This window comes from Pelophylax lessonae (genome assembly GCF_965119305.1).
Source record: "Pelophylax lessonae genome assembly, chromosome: 4".
Lineage (NCBI taxonomy): Eukaryota > Metazoa > Chordata > Amphibia > Anura > Ranidae > Pelophylax > Pelophylax lessonae.
In genome coordinates this window covers 50,341,401-50,368,642 of record NC_138771.1, presented here as the reverse complement: position 1 = coordinate 50,368,642, position 27,242 = coordinate 50,341,401, and the positions used below count along the sequence as shown (strand labels likewise).

Sequence of the window (27,242 nt, the reverse complement as noted above, 5' to 3'; positions counted from 1 at the left end):
CTCCCTGAATGAAAGTGCGAATCAAACTATTAGTAGCCAACAGATGTTGGAAGTAAATAGCCAAGGCCAACACCTGGCCCTTGATAGTTCCCAACGCCAGGCGCTGCTCAACCCCCTTTTGTAAAAAGGCCAAAACCCTAGATATAGAGAACAAGCGAGGTTGCAGTTGCAGCGATTCACACCATGAAATGTACGATTTCCACGTACGACGATAGATCTTCCTAGATGTTGACTTCCTGGCCTTCAAAAGTGTAGGAATCAGAGGTGTAGGATCAGAAGATAGAGAGACCTCTATCCCTCAGCGCCTTGCTTTCAACAGCCAAACCGTTAAAGCCAATGACCGTAAGGCAGGATGGAAGATTGGTTCTTGAGATAGTAGATCTTCCCGCAGAGGAAGACGCCATGAAGGATCCACGACCATTTTTACCAGTTCTGCATACCAGGACCACCGTAGGCAGTCGGGTGCCACCAGAATGACCGGAATGCCTTCCATTGCCACCCAGCGAAGAAAACTCAGCAGGAGAACAAGTGGAGGGAAGGCATAGATCAGGTGATGCTGACTCCAAGGAGCCACCAGAGCGTCTGTGGCGTCGGCCAGAGGATCCCAAAACCTTGCCACAAACCTCTGAACTTTCCTGTTGAGACGCAAACAGATCCACCTCCGGAGTCCCCCACCAGGTACACAGGAGACGAAACACCTCCGGATGAAGGGACCATTCCCCGTGATCCAACACCTGACGACTCAGCTAATCCACCTGCCAATTCTCCATACCCAGGATGTAGACTGTGGAGAGAGCCAGAACATTGTATTCCGCCCACACCAGAAACTCGGCCACCTCCTTGGCCACCAGGGCACTCCTGGTGCCCCCTTGGTGATTGATGTAAGCCACGGCCCTGTCCAACTGAACCCAAACCAGAGAGCTGCGTAGCCGACTCGTCCAGTGAAGCAGGCAGAGCTTGATTGCTCTCAGCTCCAGAATATTGATCGGCAAGGAAGACCCTTCCATCGTCCAAGTTCCCTGGGTACAGAGCTTCCCCAGCATTCCACCCCAGCCTAACAGGCTGGCGTCCGTGGTGACCACTGTCCAAAACACCGGCAGGAACAGGACAGGTGCCACCAAGAGAGAGCTGACTTTGTGAGATGGCTCAACTAAATCTTCAGATCCAATGACCTTGGATCTCTGACATTTTGCCAGAATCTATTTCTGCAACTGTCTCGTGTGAGACTGAGCAAACGGGACTGCTTCGAAGGTCGAGACCATCAGACCCAGGGCCCTCATGCAAGCCCACAATGAGGACTCATCAGCAACCGGACCGCCCTTTGCAACTTCTGAAGCTTGTCCAAGGGAAGGAAGACCCTCGCCAGAGCAGAGTCGAGGATCAGTCCCAGATAAGTGACCCGCACAAACGGTGTCAGGGCAGATTTGTTGATCGTCCACCCGAAGTCCTGAAGGGTCTGAATGGTGATGGAGACGTTGTCCAGCAGATCCAAATGGGAGACTGCTCACAACAGGAGATCGTCCAGATATCACACAATGGAGATACCTTGTCGACGTAAAAAAGCCAGCACAGGGGCTAGGACCTTGGTAAAAACTCTGGGAGCCGAGGCGAGACCAAAGGGTAATGCCACAAATTGAAAGTGCTCCTCTGCCACCACAAAGCCATAAAATCCCCAATTCAAAGATGCCACCACCGACCGAATGGACTCCATTCAAAACTTCTGCACCCGCACAAAGCGGTTCAGTGCCTTGAGGTCCAAGATTGGATGCACTTTGCCCTCCTTTCTGGGCACCATGAACAGGTTTGAATAGAAACCTTGGGAGCGTTCCTGCAGAGGAATCGGCACAATTACCCCTTGAGCCAGGAGATCTCGCACAGCCTCTCGCAGATTCTTCAAACGCTCTGGAGACAGGTGAAGAGTCGTATGAAAAAACCTGTCTCCTGGCCAGGACTAAAATTCGATCTTGTACCCAGAGCAAATCAGTTAGCGAACCCAATCATCCTGAATGAAGGAAGTCAAGGGTTCCTGAAAGAAGCGCAGACGTCCCCCACCCCTGAGACGGGTAAGGGCGCCCCCTTCAGGCTGAAGAGGATTTGTCTGCAGCACCAGACTGACCAGCCTTGGGCTTGCCCCAAAGCTTCCTAGTTCCTCCAGAAGTTCTGAACGGCTTAACTTTTTCATGCGCCTCAAAGGCACGAAAAAAACGTTTGTTAGCAGAAAAAGAGGGACCCCGCTTAGTACGGGGTGTCTTACCCTTGGAGGATTGAGAAAGAAGAGTACTCTTTTCGCCAGTCAAGCCCTTGATCGACTCATCCAATGAGTCGCCAAACAACCGTTCTACCAGAAAGATCAGCCAGGGCTTTCTAAGAGGCTTGGTCAGCCGACCAGCTCTTCAACCAAACCATGCGTCTTAAAACAATGCCCATGGCCGAAACCCTGGCCACCAGGGGAGCCGCATCCATAGATGCATAACACAGGAACACCAGGGCCTGGATCACCTGGTCCAACAATTCCAGCTGTTCCGGAGGAATAGTCTCGGGGTTCAATGACTCCCGCAAACCCCTAATCCATTCCGTCACTGTCTGTGAGACTAACACAGACACAAAAACCGGTTTCAAAATGGATTCCACCCGCCTGTCCACTGGATCCGTAAAAACTGAGGAACCCTCCACAGGCACTCTCCACAAGGGTAGATTTGTTCTGGAAACAGGATGGTCCACCTTAGGCATCCAATAGTTGGAGACCTTTTCAGCAAAAGGGTACCAGCGTTTAAAGTGTTTTGGCACCACTAACACGTGCTTAAGGTGCCGCCATTGGTCATTCACAATATCGTGAAAAGTGTTGGGACAAGGGAAAACCCTGGCAGCTTTTGGAGACTTCTGAGAGCCAAAAGCCACCCGCGTGGACTCATCAGCCAATTATAAAGTATCCCCGTACTGAAATAATCAGGGCTTCCACCAATGCGCGTTCCTGCTCTGCAGCTAATGATGACAGGTTCTCATCACCATCTGACTGCGAGGACGGAGACCCCTCAGGTAGGGGGTGTCCCCATCAGCTTCTGAATCAGAGGACACCTCCATAAATGGAGAAGGCAGCGGCCGTTTTTGGCTATCAACCTTTTTCATGACTAAATCAAATTTAGTCGTCAGGCTTTCCATTGCTACTGAAATTGCAGCCAGCAACTGTGATCCGGACTGTCCAGGAGTCGCACAGTGTGGGTCTGAGGGTGATTGCACAGTTTGGGGCTCCATATTGCAATTTGCAATAGTACTGTCGCTTTAAATCAGAGTTCCACCCCAAAATTATACTTACCTCCATCTTCTTGCTCCGGGTCCCCTGAAAAACAAATGGATAATCGCAATATTTTTTTTTTTTTTTTACTTACCTTGTTTAGAAGAAAATATACTCACCTTACTTCCTCTTCCTCCCCTTGGCGGCCACTGCGATTCGTCACTTCCTGGCTTGAAATAATTCCTGGGAGCTGAACGTCATTGCTCCCAGGAATCAATGCGCCCACACCGGCCTCTACGTCAGTTCCGGTGCAGGCGCCGTCATACCCTGCTAAACAGCTTCTGTGCAGGGATGACTTTGCGGCACCGGAAGTGACGGCGGGGCCGGTGCAGTGCATCGTGGGACCGAAGAAGACGGAAGAGGACGCAGAAGAGGATCGCGCTGGCTTCAAGCTGCCCACACCTGAGATGGCAGCGCTGGACAATACATTTTCAAGGTAAGTATTTCTTCTAAAAGGTAAGTGCAACCCGGGACAGATCAGAGGCTATCCATTGTGGAATGCACTAGCCCTGACTGTCCCGGGGTATTTTTATTTTAAAAAAAAAAAAAAATAAAAACAAAAAAAACTTTCCCAGGGTGGAACTCCGCTTTAAGATCCACCACCGACCGCAGCGGTTTGCAGGGAACCCCTTTAAACTAAACTGACAGCAGAATGTGCAGGCATATGCCCGCAGGGACCCCAAGTACTGTACCAGCTCCTCCTGATTCTTCCAGCAGCATGGAGAGAAAGACAGGAAGTGACCTCGGTCAGTAGCAGGAAATGGACAGGAAGTGATGATGCCTGAGGAAGGTTATACTGCTCAACATATCACAAGGGTAACACAAAGATGGATGCCCATACATATCAATAGGAAGCTACAGGGAAAACGGCTGTCCCATACAAGTCTATGGGGAAAATTTCACATTGCCCACACTTAAGATGGCGGCGCCCACAGCGAACCATGCTGCTAGGGACTGACACATGAAGGCCTCAGGAACCAGCAAGCCCAAGATACCATGTCACCCCCCCCCCAGGCACTCCAGACACACAGACACCGCAGGGACAGTGAACGGGGAGGTTAGGACACACAGACTGGGCACCAGGCAGGCCAGGGGGATCTTTAGGGAGGCACAAATCCCATTATCCCAAGGAGAGGGGGCCCACATCCCCCCCAAGGCCAGCAGGGGCAAGGGGGGCACAATTACTCACCATACCATGGACGGGGTGGGCTCCGCTCCGGGCAGACTGCCTCCCACCCGAAGTTGGGGTGCTGCCAGGCAAGGGATATACGCTGCGACTCAGGGCGTTCCAGGTCATCGCGTCCCGGCGAGGCATCCGCACAGGCTCGTCCCTATCCGGAAAAGGGGCACCGTCGTGGCTAGGCCTAGGTCGGGACTATAACCTGCTCACGCTCGTAGGCCAGACTGGGGGGACCATAAGGATCTAGATTATCCACTGCGAAGCCCCAGCCGGCATCGTTGCTTGTAGATCATCAGGAAAATTCTTCCCTGAACACTAGCTAGCAAGTAAAGATGAATAAAAAGAAAATATACTGAAAAGAATAAAAAACTGAGACCGGAGTCCCAGCAGGAAACCTAGGTCCTGCTCCTTCTCTAGTCAGAAACAAACTGATGTGCTGGGTTGTGGCAGTGGGGGTTATGCCTGGATGGACAGCCCCGTCCAGTTTTGTACTAATGTACTGCCTAGACTACTCCTGCAGGTGGCAGCATAACCCACTCAGCTCATGGAGATGAGGCTGCGTGCTGATGGACAATAGAGAAAAGCAGTTTGTTGGTGAGGTAAAGACAGAGGGAACTCCAGAGTGCTCTGGCTTACCATGGGGCTGTTCTGGCCAGCAGGATCTGCATGGCAGGGTAAGTAGGCATCTGACATGGTCAGTCTCAGAAAGGGGACCAGAACATTGGGACCTTTAACTGCTTCCTGCCCAGCTCCAGCCCCACATACAGGTTGGTTGACATACCTGTATTGACCCATCCTGGTATCCTATGGTGAGCCTTTCAAGTGAAGAAGGGGGCCCCATATGTTCTGTCAGTTTCCATTTGTGGATTTCCTGTTTGAGAACTGCGCCGCAGAATTTCAGGCTGCCCGGAAGGGACGTCAGCTGGCGCCGGAGGAGGAGGTGCTCGCTCCCACCCGTATACTATGCCAGCGACCACCCCCTACAACCATGTTCGCTGGGATTGTGGAGGCTGGCTGGACCAGCCTGAAAGAACTCAGGCCATAACCAGGTACGGTCTTGGGGGGGTTACCACCGGCATCCTGACAGCTGGGGGGATGATTGCATGGCCTGCACTGCCCAAGGCTCGCTGAGCTGGATGGGAGGCTGGTCAGGGAGCCTCCTGCAAATAGCACAGACTGAAGAAAATAAACTGTTGCAGCTCTCGTGGGTCCGGAGGAAACAATCAAACTGAGGCTGAATGTGACTGACTTTTTTTTTTTTTTCTTATAATGGTGGACTGTTTCCTTCTTATGAGCAGAGAATGAAGGCCCACGTCACAACGAGGTTCCTTGCCCTTAGTAGTTTGCAGACGAAAAGTACTCTTCTCTCCTGTGAGACCTTTAATGATGAGCCAGGGTAGCTCCAAACAGGCGATCTCCTTGAAAAGGAAGATCAGTCAAGGTTTTTTTAAGTCTGATCCGCAGACCAGCACTTGAGCCAAAAGACACGCCGAAGGACCACTGCCAAAAACAGAGACAAGCCATCAGGGGAGCCGCATCTGAAGGGGTAAACTGTAGTCCCTGGACCACCTGGTCCGTGAGGACGGCAAAGGCAGGGGGTAGCAGTTCCCTCTCCATGTCACCGTGCAGGAGCTTAGTCTACTTGTCAGAGTTTGCAATACTAGGGCAATATTGAATACCAGCCTCATTGCCAAACCAGCCAGAGTGTACATAGTGTGGGTCACAGCCTCTGCCTTCCGGTCAGCCAAATCCTTAAAGGCTGGGGACTCCTTAACCAGAATCATGGCTGCCTTGTTTAATCTGGAAACCGGAGGGTCCACCACTGGTGGCATAGTGAGCTTCTTAAGAAGGGACTCCTCATAGGGGTAACATGGTCCTCCCCACTCTTTAGCGACAATTGTCAAAATAGGCAAGGAAAGGAAACAACTTTGCTGCTTTGGATGGCTTGTGAATGCCAAAGGGCACCTGCGCCTCCATCGCAGCTTCAGCTGCATCCTCCATCTTCAGGGTCTCCCGCACGGATACAATCCGTGCATCCACCACCGCCTCTTCATGCGCGGTCGCAGACATGAATAATCCTATCAGAGGATTCCAGGCACATGGTTGCAGAGCAAGTAGGGTGACCCATGTCCGCAGTGGTCGAATCAGATTCAGTATCCAATGAGACTGATAAGGCAGGGGAAAGTGGGGGGTGCTTTTTGCTAGCCTGTCGTTTACAAGCCACCTCCACCAAGGACTCCAGGATTGCCGTCAATGCATGGATAGATGGTTGGGACCCGGAGAGCCCCACAGCCTCAGAGAGGGGATCAGGTGGAAAACGTGCTGCAAAAACTCCATGAGTCACCAGGGGAACCCCACAAAGTGTAAAATGCTGCTAAGGGACAACGCCTACTGCCCTAGCACAAAGCGACCCTCAGCAGAGAGGGGGGGGAAGACCCCATCAAACTCCCCTCCCCCAGAAACAGGCACCTGCAGCCACCAGGGGAATCTGCACTACACGTGCGGCAACCAGTAAGTAAAATGATCCAGGAGTAAGCACCAGGGGATGAGGGGTTCCCACCGCCTAAATCGCCACTCACAGGGCTCCACTGTCATGGCTGTTGCTATTTCCAATAGCAAACCACAACAAAATGGCTGCCGGGCTACACAAACATTGCCGCCGTGTATCGAAACACACAGGCTACAACAAAATGGCGGCCAGGCTTACAGGGTACCCCGGAGGGAGACCAGGCTTCAACGACAGATCCAGGCAGTATGAGGGGCCCTGGCAGGAGCCCCCACCAGATACAACCCCCCCCCAGTCTATCGTCCGGTCGCAGGCGGTGCACCCCATCACCAGTTCCCACTTTTCCCCATCCCAAGAAGGTGGCCAGACCACCCAAACAGCCCTAGCGTGGAGAAGGGGGGGAGTGAAGGATGAGGGACATGGCAAGGGGGGGGGGCCTGAGGGAAGGAGGGGAATCCTGGGGTCCGGCAGTCCAAATGAGAGGCCCACGTCCACCCCATAACCCTCCGAGGGGTGAGGGGGGGGGACAGCTACTCACCATATCAGGAACCAGGCGGGCACCGCTCCAGACAGAACCCCTCTCCATCAAAATGGGGGAGCTGTCGGCCAGGAGGAACCCTGCAACTCGGGGCGAGACCCGGTCATATGCCACCTCACGAGGCATTTGACTCGCAGGCCAGCCCCCGTTCAGTGGGGCTGTTGCGCCCAACCTAGCACGGAGCTGAGGCCTGCGCGCGCTCACTGGCCAGACTGGGGCGACCACTGGATTATCCAGCCCGTCGCTCAGTCCGGCAGTTAATTGTAGATCTCACAGTAAAAAAATCCAGGAGAAAATTTTTCTATCTAAAAATAAATACATTTGCTAGGACCAGAGATCCCAGCAGGGAACTAGGTCCTTACGCCTGACTAGGCAGAAAAAAAACTGAGTGGCTATAGCAGAGAGAGGGAGTATACTCCTTAGGAGTGCCCATGGGTGTAGTCAGAATTATTTTCTGCCTAGTGTCCTCCTGTAGGGGGCAGTATGACCCAATGGTAATGACTGTCAGGCACTGTATCTGTCAATGAACGAAAGAGAAACACCATTTTCGGAGATACGTTTCAGCGGCCAAAATTTGGTACATCTCAGAAGAAAAAAGGAAGCAAAAGGAAGCCTTGATGGACCGCTTGGTCTTTCATCACTCTGAGGTGTCGATCATATAAATACAATATATATCTTTAGGAGTAGTAATTTTAGAACTGTAAGGAGTAGTTATAACTGGGGAGCAAAATCTGTCTAAAGCCAAAAAGCAATTCATCAGATTTAAGGGTTTATTCTGCAGTAAACATTTGGATTGACTGGTGACAACAGATACAGTTCTTACATCAAACAGTCCAGTCCATTTCCGTCAATAATATTAAAGAAGAATAACTGTTTCAATACAGACTGCTTAAATATTTTGTTAACCCAACTGGAGATCAAACTGTTATTGATGGAATTTTGTGAAGTTAAAGCAACTGCTTTTTTGGTTTATGTCTGAGTGTCATCCACTTCCATTGAAAAAAAAAAAAGAAAAAAAAAAAGCTGAATGGCCAATGAGGTAGAGAATAAGGTGTCACACCTTTGTGCTTTCTATTGGAATCAAAATAAACATCAAAACACGTGTCAAATGTGTGTTGAAGTGCAATGTAAAGTGCATTAAAAACGCAAAGCAACATACGTTGACACGTTTTCTTTTTTTCCCCAATAGAAAATGCATTAGGCTAGATATGCTTCAAAAGGCAAACGGTGTGAATGTGTCCTTAAAATGTGCCTCCTTTACAGAATCTTTTTTCAGCATTCAATTACAGAAACTTCAAGTGATAACACAAACAGTACACAAATTATTTAAATAGCAGCAATAAAATTAACATTAATATAGAGGGGTTAAGGGATGACAGTCAAGTATTTGGCAATCATTTGCAGTCTTCATCCAAGTCTGATGGCCAGTATTGATCATCCATGTAGTGGTTGTTGTTCTGAGTGCATTCCTTGGCTTCATGAACACCAGTAAGAAGTTCTTGTTCATATTGGTCCTCCACCAATTTATACAGCTCCATGCATGTCTGAGCATCTTCCACTGAGGAGTGGCCCTTATTACCCACCTGCATTACACAAAGAAAAAGAAAATACACCTTTATATAAATGAAATTGCACAAAATACCAATTTATCCCTATGGCTGCCAAGGTGGTCTACTATAACCACTCAAAGACCAAGTGTTTTCTTGCACTTATTGTTTACACGTTTAAATCCGTATCTCTTGCTAGAAACTTACTTAGGGTCCTTTCACACGGCCGCTCCGTGTGTCCGCAAATCATCCTATTTTTTTGCGGATGATTTGCGGACATAATGTAAGTGAATGGCACTGCGGATGTCAGCGGAATACCATCTGCTGACATCCGATATTCCTCCTTTCAGTTCTGTTACGTTTTTTCGAATGGAACAGAACCCTATTTATTCATCCGTGTAAAAAACGGAAAGGAAGGAAAATCGGATGTCAGCGGTGTCATCCGCTGACATCCGCAGTGCCATATACTTACATTATGTCCGCATATCATCCGCAAACGGATGGGATGATATGAGGGCACACGGAGCGGATGACAAATGTCATCCGCTCCGTGGAAAAAAAATAAATAAAAAGTCCCGCAGCGGACCTTTCACACGGAGCGGCCGTATGAAAGAAGCCTTATAACACCAAACTATAATATATATACATTTTATTTATATTTTTGTTTAGCAGACACCCTAGGGAATAAACTCGTAACACAGTAGCACAGCGGTTTTTCAAATACAATTTTTTGGGAAAAAATACACTTTAAAAAAAGGGCTGTAAAGTCAGAAGGTTCTTTTTATCTTCATACATAAAAAAAAAAAAAAATATATATACCCTAATTTTTTGTAAGATATGAAAGATCATGTTACTCTGAGTAAATAGATACCCAACATGTCCCACTTTAAAATTGTGCACACTCGCGGAATGGAGGTAAATTATGGTACTTCATCTCCTAATGGAATGCTTTAAATTTTTTTTTTTTTTTTTTTTACAGGTTCCCAGTTTAGTGCTATAATTATTGCTCTCGCTCTAACATGCGGCAATACCTCACGTTTGGTGCGAACACAGTTTACACATGCGTAAGTCACTTACGTATGCTTTCGCTTCTGTGCGCGAGCACAGAGGGATGGGGGCGCTTTAAATGTTTTTAATTTTTACACTGTTTCTTCAATCACTTATTCCTATTACAAGGAATGTAAAAATCCCTTGTAATAGGACAGGTAAACTTTATGGGGAGATCTGGGGTCAATAAGACCCCAAATCTCTCCTTTACCTTTACCTTAATTCCAAAACTTGGCCTTCTAGAACAGGCCAAGATTCTGGTGCGACAAAGGCCTGGAAGGCTGCAGGTATGTAAACCATCTGCAGCAGTTTTCATGCCTTTCCCTGTTTATCTCTGAAAAAGCATTAGACGTCTATGCAACCACCCAGATCGCTTTTACATTGCAATCCTGACTCCGAATGTTAGCAGCAATACATGTGTGGTCCGATTGCCAATTATATATGCGTGCATGACCTATGTGGAAACGGGGGGGGGGGGGGTACCTTTTCCGCAGTCACACTGAGGGGGTCTGTAGGTGAATTGTTGTCCTGGGACTCCATGTTCACTAATTTTAAAAAGATGTAGTGTCACTTTTAAAAGTCGCAAAAAACGCGATTGCAGCACTGCACTGGCGGTACATGAAGTCCCAGCTTAACAGTCTGTTAGAGTGTGAGGAAACCCACAAGAGACCCCAAAAAGTGTTACCAAACCGATCAGGAGGCTTGCAGGAAGGATCTGCACAGCAGAAAGAACGATTTGACACAGGAAGTGAAATTCACCTGGGTCATGCCTAGAGTGTCTGATGCTTGCCTATGCTGTCCAGCACCGAGGACCACAAGAAAATGGCCTCCCCATGCATTCCTATGTGGAAGATTTAGAAAATGGCTGCCCATACATTACAATGAGGAATTCTGACATTTATGCAGGGCAATCTACAGCAAAATGGTGGCCCCCACGGCGCGCTAGTCGGTCTCCAGGACCCCCACAGAGGGATCACCGGCAAAGGCATCTGATGGTCCCCAGGAGGGGACCCCACCAGAAAAAAACACCCCCTCCCTTCCACAGAACCACCTCAGCAGCCGCAATATATCTGCCCCCCAAAGGTAGGAACCTGTAATGGGGAGGGGGGGGCCTTGTATGTCTGAGAGGCCAGAGGAACTGAGGGATACCTGAGGGTCCGCATAATCTATGGAGGAGGCCCACGTCCACCCCGAGACAGCCAGAGAAATGGGGGGGGGGGGGGACTCTTACTCACCATACCATGAATCAGGTGGGTGCCGATTCGAGCAGACTACCTCCCACCCAGAATGGGGGTGCTGCCAGCCAAGGGGTACGCTGCGACTCAGGGCGTTTGTGTCCCAGCGAAATGGTCTACTCGCGGGCTCGTCCCTGTCCATCGGGGCTCTGTCATGGCAAAGCCTAGTGCTGGACTATAACTTGCTCACGCTCGCTGGCCAGGCTGGGAGACCTTAAGGATCGAGAATATCCAGTCCGAAACCCAGCCAGCTGATGCTTGTAGTTTTCCAGGAACTCTACTCAAAAAAGTACAAAAAAAAGGTTCCCAAAATAGAACAGCTAAGACCGAAGTCCCAGCAGGGAACTAGGTCCTACTCCTAAACTAGGCAGAAAGAAACTGAGGGCTGTAGCAGTGTGTGGGGTTATGGCTGCAGGGACAGCCTCATAGGTGTGGTGAAAGCTTTTTCCTGCCTAGTGTCCTATTCCTGATGGGAGGAACATAACCCAATGGCTTAGATCAGTGGTCCTCAACTCCAGTCCTCAGGGCCCACTAACAGGCCAGATTTTAAGTATTACCTTAGGGAGATGCAGACTGGAGTACTGCAATCACTGAGCAGCAAATTAGATCACCTGGGATGTATTTCAGTTATCTTGAAAACCTGGCCTGTTAGTGGGCCCTGAGGACCAGGGTTGAGGACCACTGGCTTAGATGATATGAAGCTGCATCTGTCAATGAACGATAAAGTGTCAATTTTCAAGAAAAAAATTACAACTAATTAAAACAGTCAATTTAAAAAAAAAAAATGTTTTTCATCATTTTAGGCCAATATGTATTCTGCTACAAATTTGTTTAAAAAAAAAAAAAAATCCCAATAAGTTTAGATTGATTGGTTTGCACAAAAGTTGATGCGCTACAAACTAGGGGACAGATTTATGGCATTTTTTATTTATTTTTTTACTAGTAATGGTGGCAATCAGTGATTTTTAGCAGGACTGCAGCGGACAGATGGGACACCTAACTGACAATTTTGACATTTTTGAGGGGACCGGTGACATTACTACAGTAAATCAATGCTAAAAATATGCACGGTTACTGTACTAATACCACTGGCAGGGAAGGGGTTAACACCAGGGGCGATTAAAGGGTTAAGTATTTGCCTAGGGCAGTGATGGCGAACCTTGGCACCCCAGATATTTTGGAACTACATTTCCCATGATGTTCAACTACACTGCTGAGCGCATGAGCATCATGGGAAATGTAGTTGTAAAACATCTGGGGTGCCAATGTTCACCATCGCTGCCCTAGGGGATGCTTTCTGTTGGGTGATGGACTCACTGGATGAACATGTTCCTAAATAGCAGAAACACAAGATCCGTGTTCATCTCTGTCAGACAGGTGGATTGTGGTCTGCCTTGTTTACATTGCCAGACTGCCGTTCTGTCTCACTGGTGAGCGATCACGGGTGGCCGGTGGATATCGCGTCCATCGGACCCCCTGATTGGCTCTACCTCTGGCCAATCAGCGTGTGCGCCCCGCTGGCTATTGCATAAAATGATGTACAGGTAGTTTTGCGCAATCGAGCCAACTTGCTGCAGTATATGTACTGCTAGCGGTCAGCAAGTGGTTAAGGCTGCTACGGCGAGCTTGTTTAAACCCTTTCATTGCTATGTGTGCGCTACACATCATTGAGTGTGAAAGGGTTAAAGCAATTTTAACCCCGTTTCTCATCTGTGCTAAACAAATACCCCCGATTTGTAAAAATGATTAAAGGGTTCCTACACTCCAATGATTTTACTTTTTTTCCCCAGGTAACAGTTGGGTCAGATTACAACAGAATGAGCAACGCTAAGATCAAGCGGATCATTTTTTTTTGTCATACATCTGGGGATAAGAGGCAGGATGCAAACACACAAGGATCTGCTCAATCAAGAACTGGGGGGTGCAAAGTGAACCAAAGAAACTGTTACTAGAGTTTTCAGTACAACACATTTTTGGTGACGCACACGGGCTTCCAATCAGGTCTGCCTGTCAGTATTTCAGGCAGACCTGATCGGTCCCTCCATGACATTTTCGCTGACACCCACCGCTATCCAATCCGATCCTGTCCGCCAAATCCAGACGGGTGGTGACCCCATTTTTCATCTGTCTGGAGGATCGGAATGGATAGGATGAATACAGACAGGCGGTCCGTTTTCATCAGCTCTTCCCATAGAGGAAAGCGGGACTCATTGACAGGTCTATATGCACAGTGAGGGGAGACAGACCTGTCATCCGCCTACTCAGCGGGGGATCAGCGAATCGATTCCAGCCGAGCAAGAAGATTCCGTCAAACTGATCCGCCAAGTGTGAAAGGGCCCTTACTGACCATAATGCAGTGTTTTACCTTGATTGAGGTATTTCAGGAAAATAAAATATCATGGCCACTAGATGGAGCTGATAATCAAAAGGAAATAAACACATTAATCACTTAAGCCCCGGAAGATTTTACCCCCTTCCTGACCAGGGCCTATTTTGCGATTCGGCACTGCGTGACTAACGGACAATTGTGTGGCCGTGCGACGCTGTACCTAATTAATTTGACGTCCTTTTTTTCCCACAAACGGAGCTTTCTTTTGGTGGTATTTGATCACCTGTGCGATTTTTTGATCATGCGCTATAAACAAAAAAAGAGCGACAATTTTGCAAAAATAACAATATTTTTCACATTTTTTTTTTTAGATGAAATCCCCCCCCAAAAAATGTAAAAATCTAAATTTAACATTTTCGGCCAATTTGTTTTCTGCTACCTATGTTTGGTTAAAAAAAAAAAAAAAAAAAAAAAAAAAAAAAAAAAAATCGCAAAAAGCGTATTTTGATTGGTTTGCGCAAAAGTTATTGCGTTTACTAACAAAGGGAAAGATTTTTGTAATTTTTGTTGTTTTTTTTTTTTTTTTAACACGTAATGGCGGCGATTTTTTTTTGCGGGACTGCGACATTGCGGCGGACAGATAGGACCCTTGACTGACATTTTTGACACTTTTGGGGGGTTACCAGTGACATTACTACAGTAATCAGTGCTATACATATACACTTTCACTGTAAAATTACACTGGCAGTGAAGGGGTTAACTTTTTTTTTTTTTTTAGAGGGAGGGGTTATGTGTGTCCCTAGGGGCGTGATTCTAACTGTGATTGGCTGTGGCTTGAAGTGTAGGAACAGTGATCAACGGTCCTACATAGTAGAACCGTATAATCACCATTCCTACACAGGGGAGAATGACAGGCGGCTTGTTTACACCAGCCCCCTGCCTTTCTCCCTCTGCACCGACGATCGGCGAGTGACCGGCGGACATCGGGTCCGCCGGTCACACGCGGGGGTGGGGGGTCCATGACCGCGCGGGAGCACGCCTCTGGGGGCGCACGCTCGCTCCCTAGACCCTCACAGGATAGTGACGTAGTACTATGTCGCTCTGCCTGTGAGGGGCTGACCGCCGCAGTAAATAGTCGTGCGGCGGTCGGCAAGCGGTTAAAAAGGAAATTTAATAGAACACTTAAAATGTTCTACCAAAGTCCTGCAAAAAAAAAAAAAAAAAAAAAAAAAAAAAAAAGTTTACACATAAGGGTTGATTTCCTAAAACTGGAGAGTGCAAAATCTGGTGCAGCTGTGCATGGTGGCTTCTAACTTTAGCTTGTTAATTAAACTTTGAAAAAAAAAAAAAAAAAAAACCTGGAATCCAATTTTGTGTTCTTCAGGTTTTAGAATATCTCCCCCATAGACATCCAGATAAAGCTCCATGATTGAAAAGCAAACACCAATCAATAAACCGTTGTATATCTGATATTACCTGTATCAGTTTCTGCAGAAGACACCATGCTAGACTTCTTAAAGAAGGCGTATGAGAAAGTCCTGCCATATGGGTGAGCAGACGGATTTTACTGGTGTCTCTGGTTTGTTCCTTAGGATGGTGATATCTCAGAGCTTTAAAATCATTGATTAGTGCGTGTCCAACGACTCTCTTATCCTTGAGGATGTTCAAGATCTGCAAAACGATTCAAAAGAACAGGATGCATGAGATATTAATGGCAATAACTTAAAGGGGTATTAAACCCCAAACCAAAAATGTAATATATTGCAGCTTGCCAGCCATTAGATGTGGTTGCATTAGTTTCATTTTTTTGGGCTTTCTCCCCTCTTTTTTTTTTTTTTTAAATAAAGTGAGGACATAACCTCTTGAACTTCATTGCTGCATAAAAGCTAGAGGTGGATAAACAGCAGTACACTGATCTTCCTAGTTAATGGCTGTGTAGGAACTGATCTGCCCAAGTCTGATCATTAGATTAGCTCCCAGCACAGCCAGAAAACTGACCTTGCTGTGCTTTCATGCTTAGTGTTTAAAGCAGTAGTAAACTGCAGTTGAAAATAAAAACAAACAAATTCGCCCTGCAAGGCAATGTCATAATGTGCTAGTATGAATCTCATACTAGCACAATATGACAGAATTACCTTACAGTTACTGTAAAGTTTAATTTTTTTTTCCTATAAAAACAAACATGTTAAACTTACCTCCCTCTGTGAAGTGGATTTGCACAAAGCAGCCCAGATCCTCCTATCAGGTCCCTCTTCAGTGCTTCTGGCCCATCCCTCCTGCTCAGTGCCCCCACAGCAAGCAGCTTGCTATGGGGGCACCAGAGCCAAGCCACAGCTCCCTGTGTCACTGTCCATTCAGACACAGAGCCCTGATACAGCCCCACCCCCTCCCCTGATTGGCTAGCTGACTTTGACTGACAGCAGGAGCCAATGGGCATGGAAGGCATTAAAGCAGTTGTAAACCCTAAAACATAAAAAAAAAAAAAAAACCTGCAAGACAAAGGCATAATGAGCTAGTATGCATCGCATACTAGCCCATTATGTGTAACTTACCTTAGAACGAAGCCCCGACACGGACCCCCGGACATCGCTGCGGGCGCTGCCATGATCCCTCGCCGTCTCTTCCGGGTTCGGCGGCTCCGGCGTGGTGATTGGCCAGAAGAGACGGCTCCGGCGCGATGATTGGCCGGAGCCGCGATGACGTCACTCCCGCGCATGCGCGCGGGAGTGATTTTTCCGGCAAGCTCCCGGCAAGTTAATTGAAGGTCCCCCCGGACCTTCAGAGCGCATGCGCCCGCTTGCGCGAGCGGCTGCATGCACTGTAAATATCTCCTAAACCGTGCCGGTTTAGGAGATATTATTTGTACCTGCAGGTAAGCCTTATTATAGGCTTACCTGTAGGTTAAAGTGCCAAAAAGCGGGATACTACCGCTTTAAGATAAAAAAAACCTTCTGCCTTTAAAAACGCAGCCCTCCAGTAGCATGCGGTCATGCTAACAGGGCTTCCATCTTCACAGCCTCCGGCTACACGAGTGGCTGGTGGCACGATGACGTCATGTGCGTGGGAATCGCCGTATACAGCTCGGGCTCTGAAGGACCAGAACTGTATGCCGGATCCTTAAGAGCGCATGAGGTGGTGACATCACCAGCTACATGCACTCTGCATATCTCCTAACAGTGCAAGTTTAGGAGATATTCACAGTACCTACAGGTAAGTGATCTAACACTGGAGAGGAGTAGAGGGATTTTCAGGGCTCTCTGCCCCCGGCTCACTGGGCTGTGGAGGGGCAGGGAGCATCTGGCTCAGGCTCTCAGCAGTTCACTGAGGCTGACCTGGGTGCTAGTCCAGGCATGTGGGCGGATCCTAACTTCATTGTCACGATCTTGCCCGAGCCTGGACCGGTTCTGTGACATCAGCGGACTTCAGCCCCGCTGTCTGCTGAAAAAAGGTCACAGGTGTGCAGAGCGAACTGCACTCCTGTGATACACAGGAGGGAGAAGTACAGCCAGACAAGTTGTGGCTTTAGTTCATTTAAAATAGGGTGGTTCAGGAAATTAGTGCATTATTGTCACTAGATGGTGCTAGTGATCATAGTATTTCCTTTGCTCATCCACTCCATCTAGTGGCCATAATGCAGGATTTTTCAGATTTTTACTATTCTATTGGAAGGTAGAACATTTGACTTGGAGTGAAAATAGCCTAGTAACATTCCATTTTGCCCCATTCACATAGCATGAATATACTTGCACTTTCATAGAAAAAAATTGCAAATTCTATAAAAATACATCCAAGTGTTATGGAACGTACCTCTTTCTGTGCAGTTTTAAATGGAATGGCATTCTTCATGTGACGTTTGGTGATCCCACTCCAGGGTGTTCTGTAGTCTCTGACTGGCAGCTGTGGCTTAACGTATTTGTCATAGACAACGTCCCCTCTGTAGTCAACGATACTACACCGCGCCAGCTCACTGGTCCTACCACCAGGCCCTGTGCCCACCATCTCACAGTCAATGGCAACACACTTCCCAGGCTTCAGCCAGGAGCAGGGGGACGAGGGTCTGCTAGACTGAGAACTTCCGGACACAGAGAGGCCGCTGTCATAGTCACATGCTGTAGAATAATCAGAGGCCATGGCTGGCAGAGAACACAGCATGGACTTTATCTTCTGGAGTTTTGTAGACTGGTCCTCCAGTTGGTCTGTATTTGGTTCTTCCCCATGTAGCCCACCATGGCTGTTCTGATCACAGTCACAACACCGATCTTCTCCTTTCCCTGGTATGGGCTCACATCTCGGAGTGCCCAGCCGCCCGCGTTGCTGTAGAAACTCTTTGTACTTCAGGAAGCGTTGGTGTTTCCGGCTCCTTCTGCGGCTCTTGGCACATGAAGCCTTGGGTTCCTCCAATAAGACTTCTTTATGAGCCGAGTTCAAGTAGTGGCTGGACCCTTGGAAGCCATAAAACAAACTGCTGGCTGCTCTGCCTTCCATCTCTAAGAATTGCTGGAGAGGAAACACAACAGAGATTCACACATTACAACCCAAAACTACTATAAAGAGCACCTGTCACTTAGCCACAGACATACTGGAGATGATGTATGTATCAATTGTTTATTCAACTACGAGGATTTCAGTGCATTTAAGGGCTCATTCACACTAGCGCTTGGGTTGTAGTAAAACCCAGCTGTTGAGCCATGCTTTTACTGCCCCCCCCAACCACTACCCCCTTTAGCAGCAGAGGCTGGGGGTTTACACATGCCGCAACAACGATTTGTTTAGTGGCCACAAGAATTATGCCCTTGCTGCTTTAGGTAGACATAGCCCACATCGAAGCCCAACGTATTCAAGTGAATGGGGCCACTCTACAAGCACCCCACAATTGTGAGCAATGTACATAGGTGTGACTCACTAGTGACGGGATTGAGGGATCAAAGCAAGCAATGCAAATTCTCCTTACCACCCGCCTAATGATCTCTGGAGAGCGATCTGAACACGAAAGCAAACAAGCCTTTTATAACATACATTCACCCTAGCGCTCCATTCACACTCGTGCGACTTTGAACATTAAAGTGGCATGACAAGTCGCACCCCTTCAATAACAACCGTTTAAATTTGTGCGACTTAAAGTTGCAGGGACTTTAACCACTTTATTACTGGAGGATTTTCCTGTTTAACGTCCAGGCCACTTTTTGTAACTTGGCACTGCGCGACTTTAACTGACAATTGCGCGGTCATGCAACGCCGTACCCAAACTAAATTTACGTCCTTTTTTCCCCACAAACAGAGCTTTCTTTTGGTGGCATTTGATCACCTCTCCGCTTTTCATTTTTTGCAATATTAATAAAAAAAAAGAGCGAAAAAATTGACATTTTCTACTTTGACAGTTAAAAAAATATCCAATATATTCAGTTTTTGTCATATATTTAGGCCAAAATGTATTTAGCTACACGTCTGACAAAACAAATTCTCAATGAGCGTACTTTTAACCGCTTTAAGACCGGAAGATTTTACCCCATTCCTGACCAGGCTATATTTTACGATTCGGCACTGCGTTATTTTAACAGACAATTGCGCAGTCGTGCGACGCTGTACCCAATTTAAATTTATGTCCGTTTTTTCCCCCCACAAATGGAGCTTTCTTTTGGTGGCATTTGATCACCTGTGCGATTTTTGATTTTCGAAAAAAAGAGCGACAAATTTTGAAAAAAAAAAAAAAAACAATATTTTTTTACATTCTGATATACAACATTCCCCAAAAAAAAAAATGTATAAATCAATTTTTTTTTTAACATTTTAGGCCAATTTGTTTTCTGCTACATATTTTTTTTTTTTTTTTTTTTTTTACCAAAAAGTATATATAACGTTTGGGGGTTCTAAGTAATTTTCTAGCAAAAAATACTGATTTTAACTTGTAAGCAACAAATGTCAGAAAATGCCTGGTCTTAAAGTGAAGTGGTTAAATACCACCAAAAGAACGCTCCATGTCTCAAAAAGATTATAAATATCTCAATGGGATACAGTGTAGCATTGTCATTCAAAGTGTAAGGGGCGACCTGTGAAGTCGCAGTGCACGTTGTGCACTGCGACCTCGGCGTGACATGCACGGGCTTCATATCATTGAAGTCAATACAAGTCGCCTCCAGGTCGCCCCAAAGTAGTACAGGACCCTTTTTCTAAGTCGGAGCGACTTGTGTTGCTCCTATTAGAATGGGTCCTGTGCTAATCAATGGCAGGCGACCCACTGCGACTTGTCAGGCGACCAAATCGCCTCACAAGTCGCGCTAGTGTGAATGGGGACCGACAGCGCTGAAACCTGAAAATTGGCCTGGGAAGGAAGGGGGTGAAAGTGCCGGGTAATGAAGTGGTTAAAGACGCAGTTTGCCGCAATGGTTACTCGATCCTGTTACACAACAGTGGCATAATTGCATCGCGCTGGGGGTGCCAGTAAAGGAAAATGGCACCCAAACACACGTCGTGCAACAATTGCCAGGCGATTTGGAATTGTAGGCAAAATCGCAACAATTCTGCCCGCAAATCCAAACGATGACGTGTGAATGAAGCCTAATGCCAGTTCACATCTGTACGCTGCGTTTCTGGTGCAGTTTGGGTTTAGGTTTGCTTTACCTGTTTTTAGGTGCACTCCCATTAACCTCTAATTCGCAAGTTTTCGTGAAAACGCATCAAGCCCGGTTAACACCAGAATGCGGTGCATTCCGTGTGTATTTCCTGCACCGCATTCAAAACGCACTGCCTTTTAAGATCTGCTGCTCGTGCCAATACAGTGCCTTTATAAGCACCAAATTGCATGGTATAGCAGCATCATGCGATTTGGGGTGGTGTGTTTTTGAAAAGTAGCGCATGTCCTACCTATTGTGCGTTCTGGTGTAATTTGCAGACTATTCAAATGAAAGAGGCTGCAAAAAAAAAAAAAAAAAAATCACACTGCAGGGCAATGTGTGGAAAGCGCACTAGAACTCGGATCGTACTGCTGTGTGATTCAAGTGCGAACCGCACCTTAGCCTTCGTCTGCACCTGTGCGAAAGATCTCATCACTACAGGGTACGTGCAACTTTCGGAGCCCCGCAGGACCCCTTTGTCAGGCATGCGTGGCTCCAAAGCATCGCACTTATGCCCCATACACACATGCAGATTATCTGCAGATTTACCTTTTCTATGTAGTGCAAGGGCCTGCCGGATTGCATACAAATTGAAAGTGTTTAGGTTTGACCTCATATTATATGGTTTTGGTAAATCTGCAGACAATCTGCACGTGTGTATGGGGCATTACCCTGTTGTGATGAGATCTTTCCTCAATAAAAGTTTTGGACTGCAATGAAAGATCCATGGTCTGCTGTATATTATCTGTGATAGATCCACTGTCCAGCTGCTGATCACTGAACCACCCGCTACAGAGGAGCCTCTGATCCAAAAACGTGTGCGATGGGAATAAGAACCTGTGACAGTATTCACCGTCACTGGAAGTTAAAGACAGATAAGTAATGGTTTGAATTGCTTCAGATGGGACGGTCATATTTGCCAGCCATATCTCCATATAGAAATATAAAGATTTATTCCCATTTGCCATGAAATCTGTTCTTCCTAAATGCTGTGTATATTACATATCTTTCAATGTCAGACCAGGGGGTATTTTGCGATTCGGCACTGCGTGACTTTAACGGACAATTGCGCAGTCGTGCGACGCTGTACCTTAACGAATTTGACGTTTCCCCACAAACAGAGCTTTCTTTTGGTGGTATTTGATCACCTGTGCGATTTTTTGATCACGCGCTATAAACAAAAAAAAGAGAATAAATTTTGCAAAAATAATATTTTCACATTTTTTTATATGAAATTCCCCCCCAAAAAAAAAAAAAAAATGTAAAAATCAAAATTTTTTACCATTTTCGGCCAATTTGTTTTATGCTTCCCATGTTTGGTAAAAAAAAAAAAAAAAAAAAAAAAAAAAAATCACAAAAAGCGTATTTTGATTGGTTTGCGCAAAAGTTATCGCGTTTACTAACAAACGGAAAGATTTTTGTCATTTTTGGTGTTTTTTTTTTTAAGGTGTAATGGCGATCTGCGATTTTTTTTTGCGGTACTGCGACATTGCGGCGGACAGATCGGACCCTTGACTGACATTTTTGACACTTTTGGGGTTACCAGTGACATTACTGCAGTAATCAGTGCTATACATATGCACTGTTACTGTAAAAATACACTGGTAGTGAAGGGGTTAACTTTATTGGAGAGGGAGGGGTTAAGTGTGTCCTAGGGGCGTGTTTCTAACTGTGATGGGACATGGCTACTACTGTAAAAACAGAGATCAACGGTCCTACATAGTACCGTCCGATCTCCATGTTTACACAGGGGAGAATGACAGGCGGCTTGTTTACATCAGCCGCCCGCCTTTCTCCCTTCCCGGCGAACGATCGCGAGTGACCGGCGAACATCGGGTCCGCCGGTCACACGCACTGACTTCTTAGGGAACGAGCCGGGGCGGGCGCGCGCTCGCCCGCTATTGGCTCACAAGCCGGTGACAGGCTAGTGACGTATATATACGTCACTTTGCCTGGCCGGGGCCGACCGCCGCCGTATATCTACTTGCGGCGGTTGGCAAGTGGTTAAGAGAAACTTATGGGATGTACCGTATATAGGTATGTGGATTGGATGCTAAGGGGGAGGGGGGGGGGGATTGTCCCACATTGTATATTTTTGTGTACACTGTATGAGAGTGTAAAACTCTGTTCCTATTGGATAGTGAATGTCTTGTCCAGTCTTCAACAAGGTCCACCTAGGCGGTAACCTTGGGGGTGAAAACTGTATACAAGTCTGCTTCTTGTTCAAATAAAGTTGTTCTAGAGTTACTTCACCCTCAATCTAGAGTCCTGTCTCTCATTGGGGGAATCGGCTACAAGGGATTGCTATGTCCTCCATACTCCCTTGGATAATCACTGAGCTTGTGTAAGAGCTCGTTCTGCTGCACTCTCTGGGGAAAGAGAGGTTCACCCACAGGAATCTGGAGCCTTGTCGTAGGTCCAGGGTGGGTAGGAGACGGCGAGACCCTAACCAAGCTGCAGCGGTTTGTGGGGTCTGAAGTGGTTACGGTGTCTGGTGGAGTGCTTGGAGCCCTCGGGAAGCACTAGGTCGGAGCATCTGTCAATGGAGGTGCCTGGTCGGGGTGCTGGTTGATCCATTACAGAAGCAAACTGCATTTACATCCGTTATCACTTTCCACCCGCGCTATAGAAGAAAGACGGCTACAGTGCGGCCCCATCAGCTCCCACCTACCAGTGCAACCCCATCAACGCCCACCTACCAGTGCGGCCCCATCAACGCCCACCTACCAGTGCGGCCCCATCAGCGCTCACCTACCAGTGCGGCCCCATCAGCGCTCACCTACCAGTGCGGCCCCATCAGCGCTCACCTACCAGTGCGGCCCCATCAGCGCTCACCTACCAGTGCGGCCCCATCAGCGCTCACCTACCAGTGCGGCCCCATCAGCGCTCACCTACCAGTGCGGCCCCATCAGCGCTCACCTACCAGTGCGGCCCCATCAGCGCTCACCTACCAGTGCGGCCCCATCAGCGCTCACCTACCAGTGCGGCCCCATCAGCGCTCACCTACCAGTGCGGCCCCATCAGCGCTCACCTACCAGTGCGGCCCCATCAGCGCTCACCTACCAGTGCGGCCCCATCAGCGCTCACCTACCAGTGCGGCCCCATCAGCGCTCACCTACCAGTGCGGCCCCATCAGCGCCCACCTACCAGTGCGGCCCCATCAGCGCTCACCTACCAGTGCGGCCCCATCAGCGCCCAGCTACCAGTGCGGCCCCATCAGCGCCCAGCTACCAGTGCGGCCCCATCAGCGCCCAGCTACCAGTGCGGCCCCATCAGCGCCCACCCACCAGTGCGGCCCCATCAGCGTCCACCCACCAGTGCGGCCCCATCAGCGTCCACCCACCAGTGCGGCCCCATCAGCGTCCACCCACCAGTGCGGCCCCATCAGCGTCCACCCACCAGTGCGGCCCCATCAGCGTCCACCCACCAGTGCGGCCCCATCAGCGTCCACCCACCAGTGCGGCCCCATCAGCGTCCACCCACCAGTGCGGCCCCATCAGCACTCACCTACCAGTGCAGCCCCATCAGCGCCCAGCTACCAGTGCGGCCCCATTAGCGCCCACCCACCAGTGCGGCCCCATCAGCGTCCACCCACCAGTGCCCACCCACCAGTGCGGACCCATCAGCGTCCACCCACCAGTGCGGACCCATCAGCGTCCACCCACCAGTGCGGACCCATCAGCGTCCACCCACCAGTGCAGCCCATCAGCGTCCACCCACCAGTGCAGCCCATCAGCGTCCACCCACCAGTGCAGCCCATCAGCGTCCACCCACCAGTGCAGCCCATCAGCGTCCACCCACCAGTGCAGCCCATCAGCGTCCACCCACCAGTGCAGCCCATCAGCGTCCACCCACCAGTGCAGCCCATCAGCGTCCACCCACCAGTGCAGCCCATCAGCGTCCACCCACCAGTGCAGCCCATCAGCGTCCACCCACCAGTGCAGCCCATCAGCGTCCACCCACCAGTGCGGCCCATCAGCACACATCAGCGAAGGTGAAAAATTACCTATTTGCTAATATTTATAACAAACCCATGAAAAATGTTTTTTTTGTTCCAAAATTTTCTGTCTTTTTTTTGTTCCTGTAGTAAAAAATAAAAACGTCAGAGGTGATAAAATACCACCAAAGGAAAGCGCTATTTGTATGGGGAAAAAAAGAACAATTTTGTTTGGGTACAGTGTTGCATGAGTCAAAGTGTGACGGCGCTGAAAATTGGCCTGGGCAGGAAGGGGTTAGAAGTGCCCTGTAAACAAGTAGTAAAAACGGAGACACATGAAATCGCAGATAGTTGACATCAAAGTCGCAGTGGTGTGAGCCAGGGCTTAGGCTGCATTCTCTCTCTCTCACATAGCGGGGGAGGGGAACAAACACTCGCTGGCGATTCTGGTGAAGTGATTGCACTTGGCACACATGACAGCCTATTTATTCCCTTTGTGAGTTTGTAGCCAGAAAAAACGCTTAGCTCCTCTTCTGAGCGACAAGTGCCGCTCATTTTTAAACCTCACCTTTTGCGACAATCGCGGCCGAATCGCTTTGCGCTAGGGGTGCCAATAAAGAAAAGTGTGTCACGCGTTCTGCCGCAATTTAACCACTTGCCGACCGGTCACGTTCACCATACTGCGGCAAAGTGGCTCGATTCCGTCCAGCGACGTAGACCTACGTCGCTGGACTCCTCCCCCTGTAGGCGGCGCTCGCACAGCGGGAGTCAGGCCAGGGGAGGAGCGGCGGCGATCAGCGGGAGGAGGCCGCCCTTCCCCGATCGTCGGGGAATCCAGTTTGGAGATCCGCCCACTTGTGTAAACAGAGTGGGCGGATCTCCTAAGTGACAGGGAGTGACAGATTACAGGGTCAGCATAGCTGAACATGCGATCTGTCCCTGTGTCACTCAGTCACCTCCCCCCACACACGTCAGTAAGCACCAGGCATACATTAACCCCTCCCTCTCCAATAAAATTAACCCCTTCCCTGCCAGTGTCATTATTACAGTAACAGTGCATATTTATAGCACTGATTACTGCAGTAATGTCACAAAAGTGTCAAAAATGTCAGTCAAGGGTCCGATCTGTTCGCCGCAATGTCGCAGTCTCGAAAAAAAAAAAAAATTAAAATCGCAGCTCGCCACCATTACGCGTTAAAAAAAACCACCAAAAATGACAGAAATCTTTCCCTTAGTAAACGCAATAACTTTTGCGCAAACCAATCAAAATACGCTTATTGTGATTTTTTTTACCAAACATAGGTAGCAGAATACAAATTGGCCAAAAATTTAAAAATTTTTTGATTTTTATATTTTTTTGGGGGGGAATTTCATATAAAAAAAAATGTTAAAAATATTGTTATTTTTTCAAAATAAACGCTCTTTTTTTGTTTATAGCGCAAAAAGTAAAAATCGCACAGGTGATCAAATACCACCAAAAGAAAGCTCTGTTTGTGGGAAAAAAAAGGACGTAAATTTCATTTGGGTACAGCGTCACACGACCGCGCAATTGTCAGTTAAAGTTGCACAGCGCCGAATCACAAAAAGTGGCCTGGACGTAAGACAGCAAAATCCTCCGGTGGTTAAGATGGCAGATTCTGCCAATGATCCCAAATCGCGAGATGTGAACGCTCTCTAAAAAGCGCAGCATGTAGCACGCAATTGATGCGTTTTCATGGAAACGTGCGTTCTGCGGGAGAGCGCCAAACATGCAGCACGCGTTTGAGAAACCCAGCCTAGATGTCAGTGTACACACAGGTCTACTATTGTACCGGATGATGTCAGAGTCGTGACCAATGGCACCAAAGAAAAGCGCATTCCTGGGGCGTGGCCACACGGAGAGGAGGAGCCTTCAGGAGCGAGGAAATATCTGATTTTAAGACAAAAAAAAACAATAAAAAGTTCCTCTCTCAAAACCATTTTTATATCCCCTCCTCATTTTAGCTGTAAGGAGTTATTCTAGAGCTGTAAAGGCACAGCACACACGGTGATGACGTCACACAACGTCACTAAGTGCTGATATCACTACTATTCCTATCACCCGGCTGTCCCCACTACTAGAACAATCCTCTCTACCATTATACACCGTCCCATAGACTCCTCTCACCTGTCACCCGCCGTCCGGAACTCTCCGTACAGATAACACGTGCTCCTCTATACCGGCTTCTCTCCGGAGCTTGTCCGGACAAGTCCCTTACACCGCTCAGCTCTGATTGGCTGCTGCACTCAAGCGACCGCCTACCTGTCTTTTGATTGGACGGTGGAAGCTCAGTATGGGAACGCAGCCAGGATGGGATGGGTGACGTCAGGTGTGAATTGCAGCATATGGGGGAAATACTACTTGTGTCACGTGACAGCAGGGTGCCGGGTGGTGGGATTGGTCAGCCCGGAGAAGGGCGGGCGGTGATTGGCTGTCATATTACTGTACAGGATGGCTGCGGCCGGCCACGTGTACACAGCATGTAATATGATTTCTATGGGGTATAGAAAATGGATTTGTCAATTCTACATTGTTCAAATCTTTTAAGCTGGTTTTCGTCAAATGCAGTAATGTATATATTTTGATGTTTAACCACTTATGGACCGGAAGGTTTTACCCCCTTAATGACCAGGCAATTTTTTGCGATACGGCACTGCGTTACTTTAACTGACAATTGCGCGGTCGTGCGACACTGTACCCAAATGAAATGAATGTCTTTTTTTTCTACAAATAGAGTTTTGGCGGTATTTGATCACCTGTGCGATTTATTAGCGCTAAAAACTAAAAAAAAAGCGGCAATTATGAAAAAAAATATATATATATATTTTTCACTTTCTGCTATATAATATTCCCCAAAAGAAAAAAAAAAAATAATAAAACATTTTCATCCTTTTAGGTCAATTTGTTTTCTGCTACATATTTTTGGTAAAACAAAAATCCCAATAAGTGTATTTTGATTGCAGACATCCCAACCTGCAAAAACTCATTTCAGGGAGGTGGC

The 27,242-nt window shown here is 47.9% G+C and overlaps 1 protein-coding gene across 1 annotated transcript; it reads right to left on the bottom strand.

Annotated features, from left to right (window-relative positions):
- Nucleotides 1-8,843: 8,843 nt before the first annotated feature.
- On the bottom strand, nucleotides 8,844-26,457 carry LOC309554315 (apoptosis-enhancing nuclease-like). The gene is made up of 4 exons (XM_082255967.1): nucleotides 26,369-26,457; nucleotides 17,482-18,171; nucleotides 15,151-15,345; nucleotides 8,844-9,099 (listed from the first exon to the last, which is right to left on the bottom strand). The coding sequence occupies exons 2-4, from the start codon at nucleotides 18,157-18,159 to the stop codon at nucleotides 8,911-8,913; spliced, it is 1,062 nt and encodes a 353-aa protein (XP_082112093.1). The 5' UTR covers nucleotides 18,160-18,171; nucleotides 26,369-26,457; the 3' UTR covers nucleotides 8,844-8,910.
- Nucleotides 26,458-27,242: the final 785 nt, after the last annotated feature.